We start from the raw sequence: 4350 nt of genomic DNA on the forward strand, positions 1-4350 counted from the left end.
GCACTGTTCGGTATTTTGGCCATATCTGGAGTTCTAGAAGTCCAAATGAGTTGAATGTTTAACACAAGAATGTTGAGAAAATTGCCTACAACTTTCACGTTTATAAGATAATAGCAATAAAAAAATAAAGACCAAAATTGAATTAAAAAAACAAATGCAATAAAATGATAATAAATAAAATTAAAAAAAAAAAACAATCACAAGAATTAAATAGGATAAGTATGGAGGGACAAGCGCCATAAGTGCAGGTGAAACGGAAAGATTTCCAGTCACGACGGCCGCTGCCACCAATCCATAAAAAACACTGAGAATACAGCACACAGCCACCCAAAGTTAGAAAGAGACCTGTAAACAATAACAACAACAATGGCAGTGTCCTAGCACAAATCCCTGTACCTACTACGTATGTCTTTCCAAAAAAGAAACAAAGAAAAGGGCGTTGTTGGGCTCTTCTTGTTTTCCTTTTCTTTTAAGTTTTCTTGATTCTAACGTTATTTGAATGACGAAGAAGAGGGTGTTGTTCTGTGGTCAAGGGGGGCTGGACAATGGAAGCCTTCACGGAAGTGAACAAGGGAATAATGGAATACGTGACAAAGAACATGATGAATTATCAGGAGACGATGCCAGCCATTTTAGCCTTACCGGTGAGATTCTCCCTTCTCTAGGTGCCACCGCTCGTAGCAACCGCCGGGTCATTCTCCGTCGCTACATTCTCTCTCCCTTCGACCCTCGCTACAGGTTATTGCATTAGTTTTTTTAATTATGATATGATAATGAAAAAAGTATCTGGTTATTTTGAATCAGAAGAAAGATGCCTTGGAATTTCAAACTTCATAATGATAACAAAAATGAGTGGTCTTGGAATTCCAAGATGTGTTAAACCATGGTTTTGCAAAAACAATCCAAAACCATGATGGTCCTACACTTTCAAATCTCATGAAAATATGAAGGCACCCATCCTCATGCATAGGATATATAATGTGGACTAAAACTGTTGTTGCAATGATTCGAGTAATGTGATGGGTTTGGTCTACATGAACAAGGTCGGATCATCATTTATCCTACCACTAATTTTGAGATATTATGTGGTTGGAAATTAGTTGCTCTTAATTGTGATATTTCTCAATGTTCTTTCCTATAGTTGAGCTAATGATCAACGCCTTTTTTTCTTGAATTGCAGGTTTAATTTGTGATACCCTTCTCCATGTTTTGTTATAGCTGAACAATGAATGTTTAATGTTTGACAATGCAGATTATGGGATACTTTCTTGGTATTTCTAGTTTTCTACACGGCATGGGTGTCTCCGTTTGAGTTTGGTTACCTTAGCAAACCTAGTGGGGGTCTGGCCATAACAGATAATGTTGTCAACGGATTTTTTGCCATTGATATTGTTTTGACCTTCTTTGTTGCATACCTTGACAAAAGTTCATATCTACTAGTTGATAACCGGAAAAAGATTGCTTGGAGGTATACAAAATCGTGGTTGGTCCTTGATGTTATCTCTACAATCCCATCTGAGCTTATCAGGGAAATATTGCCTGATAAACTTCAGTCATACGGGTACTTTAGCATGCTTCGCCTCTGGCGTCTCCGGCGAGTTAGTAAATTCTTTTCAAGGTAATTAAATGCTATCTTCAGCCTTCAGCTTCATTTACAGCTGCAATTGAATATATTAAGCATTGTTCTCACTGTTCTCATTAATTACATCAGATTGGAAAAGGATAGGAACTACAATTACTTTGTGGTTCGATGCGTGAAGCTCATATGTGTGAGTATATACACTCATTAAAAATTCAATTCGGTAATTTTGATAAAATATTTGAGCTTCTTGAAAAAACTATCCATCTTATAGGATCATGATGTAATTGTAGGTTACTCTATTTGTAGTTCACATGGCCGGTTGCTTCTACTATCGCATTGCTGTAAATTACAAGGATCCAAGTAAAACATGGATCGGATCCGTTTGGGAAGATTTTCATGGAGAGAGCCTGTGGATTCGTTATGTCAAATCACTTTACTGGTCTACAACCACGCTCTCTACCACTGGATATGGTGATTTGCATGCTGTCAATCCGCAGGAGATGATATTCGTCATGTTCTACATGATGTTTAATCTTGGACTGACATCATATTTGATTGGAAACATGACCAATTTGGTTGTCCATGCCACATTCCGAACAAGGCAATTTGTGAGTAACTTGTCTTACGATCTGTGTTTTGCTTGCCTAGCAAGCCTGTGGTAGATTCTGTAACTGATTAAATGAATTATCTCTACCTTAATCATTTGGTTTTCAAGTGTATTAAAGCTTTTTTAGACTATTGACATTACTTGCATGGAATTTTCAGAGAGATACTATCCAAGCTGTCTCAAGTTTTGCACAAAGGAACCGCCTTCCGATTCGGTTACAAGAACAGATGCTTGCTCATTTATGTTTGAAGTACAGAACCGACTCGGAGGGATTGCATCAACAAGAGACCATTGGTTCTCTTCCTAAAGCAATTCGATCGAGCATTTCTAACTATCTCTTTTATTCACTTGTGGATAAAGTGTACTTGTTTCGTGGGGTATCAAATGACCTGCTCTTTCAGCTGGTAATTCTTTTACTTCATCTTCTTGATGGATTATGGAAGAAATTTGGAAACTTTTTCCTGTTTTAGAGGTGGAGGAAGCCGTTAATTGTGTTCATTTGATGCTCATAAAAAAAACAAGTAGTTCCGGAAGCCAACACATGGATCAAGTCAAATCAGTCACTACTCTGCGCAGTGGTAAGGTTATTGAAAAACCCTCTCTTGAACCTTATGAGAAAGATGATGAGTCAATCTTTGAGGGTAAGGAAGGGGTTGAATCTGAAAATTGCAAAGAAACGACTGATTCACCGCCAGCACTTCCATTTCCTCAAGCCATGACCAAACAAAGGAAAGTCAATCACAATTCTGAAATTTATGAAATTTTCAAACAGGTAAGGATCAATATACCTTTGCTGGATGCTATTAAACAGGTTCCTTCCTATGCTAAATTTTTGAAAGATCTATGCACTGTGAAGAGGAAACTGAATGTGAAAAAGAAAGCCTTTCTAGCCGAACAAGTAAGTGCTATTCTTCAGAATAATAATGCTTTGAAATATAAAGACCCTGGTTGTCCTACAATTTCTTGCTTTATTGGAGAGCATAAAATTGAAAGAGCCTTACTTGATCTTGGTGCTAGTGTGAATTTACTTCCATATTCAGTTTTTCAGAGTCTCAATCTAGGTGAGTTAAAACCAACTTCTATATCTCTTTTACTTGCCGATAGATCTGTAAAAGTGCCTAGAGGAATAATTGAAGATGTGTTAGTACAAGTCGATAAATTCATTTATCCTGTGGATTTTATTGTCTTGGACACAGAACCTGTTGAAGCATGTAATTCATTTCCTGTTATTTTAGGACGTCCGTTTCTTGCAACCTCTAACGCATTGATTAATTGTAGGAATGGACTGATGAAGCTATCATTTGGAAACATGACATTGGAGATGAATATTTTCAACATTTGCAAGCAACCTGGAGATGATAATGATTTACAAGAAGTAGATCATATTGATGAATTAGTTTATGATCAACTTGAATCTACTTTAAGTAAAAATGAATTGGATGAAACTGAAGATTTGCAAATGGTTTATTCTGAGGAAGAAATCACGAATGAAACAAGCACCGAAAATGTTGATGCGAATCTTTTGTCAACAGTGACAACAGATTCGACATCTGACATCACACCAATCGATGATTACTTTCCTAACAAATCCTTACTTTCTCTTAGTTCAATGCCTTGGTATGATAAAAATATTAATTTTCTTGCTTTAGGAGATTTGCCAGCTGGTTGGAGTACCCAAGACAAAGAAAAGTTTTTGAACGAAGTGAAGAGCTTTTATTGTGATGACCCTAACTTATTCAAATATTGTCCTGATCAAATATTTTAAAGATTCATTCCCAATAATGAGGTAAGTAGTGTCATTAAACTTTAACACTCCTGCACTTGGGAGAAGATATCAATCTTTTCGTCGTGTCAAGCTCCTTCTTGGGAAGTTAATTAAATTATCTTAGGTTTATCGATACCAACATCGTCTATTGATATCATTAACTATTCCTAACCTGACTAGTTAATCAAGTCTAACATTCATTATTTTTTTCATCAAGATTGTCGCACGTGTGCGGCATCGCGACGATCATCCACCATCCATGCTAACGATGGGATGTGGTGTATTTCTAGTAAGATATGAAGAGACAAGGAATTCTTGTCTCTTATCAGTGAAAACATTGAATGGGAGTCGCCACCTAGTATTCTGGTAACTAGGAACCCTAACTGGTCTTTAGAG

At 36.8% G+C, this 4350-nt stretch overlaps 1 protein-coding gene across 1 annotated transcript; it reads left to right on the top strand.

The window, feature by feature from the left end:
- The first annotated feature begins 208 nt into the window (after positions 1-208).
- Positions 209-2666, top strand: LOC105113627 (potassium channel AKT1-like). The gene is made up of 5 exons (XM_011009874.1): positions 209-738; positions 1253-1618; positions 1712-1769; positions 1873-2190; positions 2348-2666. Exons 1-5 carry the CDS (start codon positions 500-502, stop codon positions 2657-2659), a joined length of 1293 nt encoding a protein of 430 aa, XP_011008176.1. The 5' UTR covers positions 209-499; the 3' UTR covers positions 2660-2666.
- Positions 2667-4350: the final 1684 nt, after the last annotated feature.

Source organism: Populus euphratica, unplaced genomic scaffold, assembly GCF_000495115.2.
Source record: "Populus euphratica unplaced genomic scaffold, PopEup_1.0 scaffold802.1, whole genome shotgun sequence".
Lineage (NCBI taxonomy): Eukaryota > Viridiplantae > Streptophyta > Magnoliopsida > Malpighiales > Salicaceae > Populus > Populus euphratica.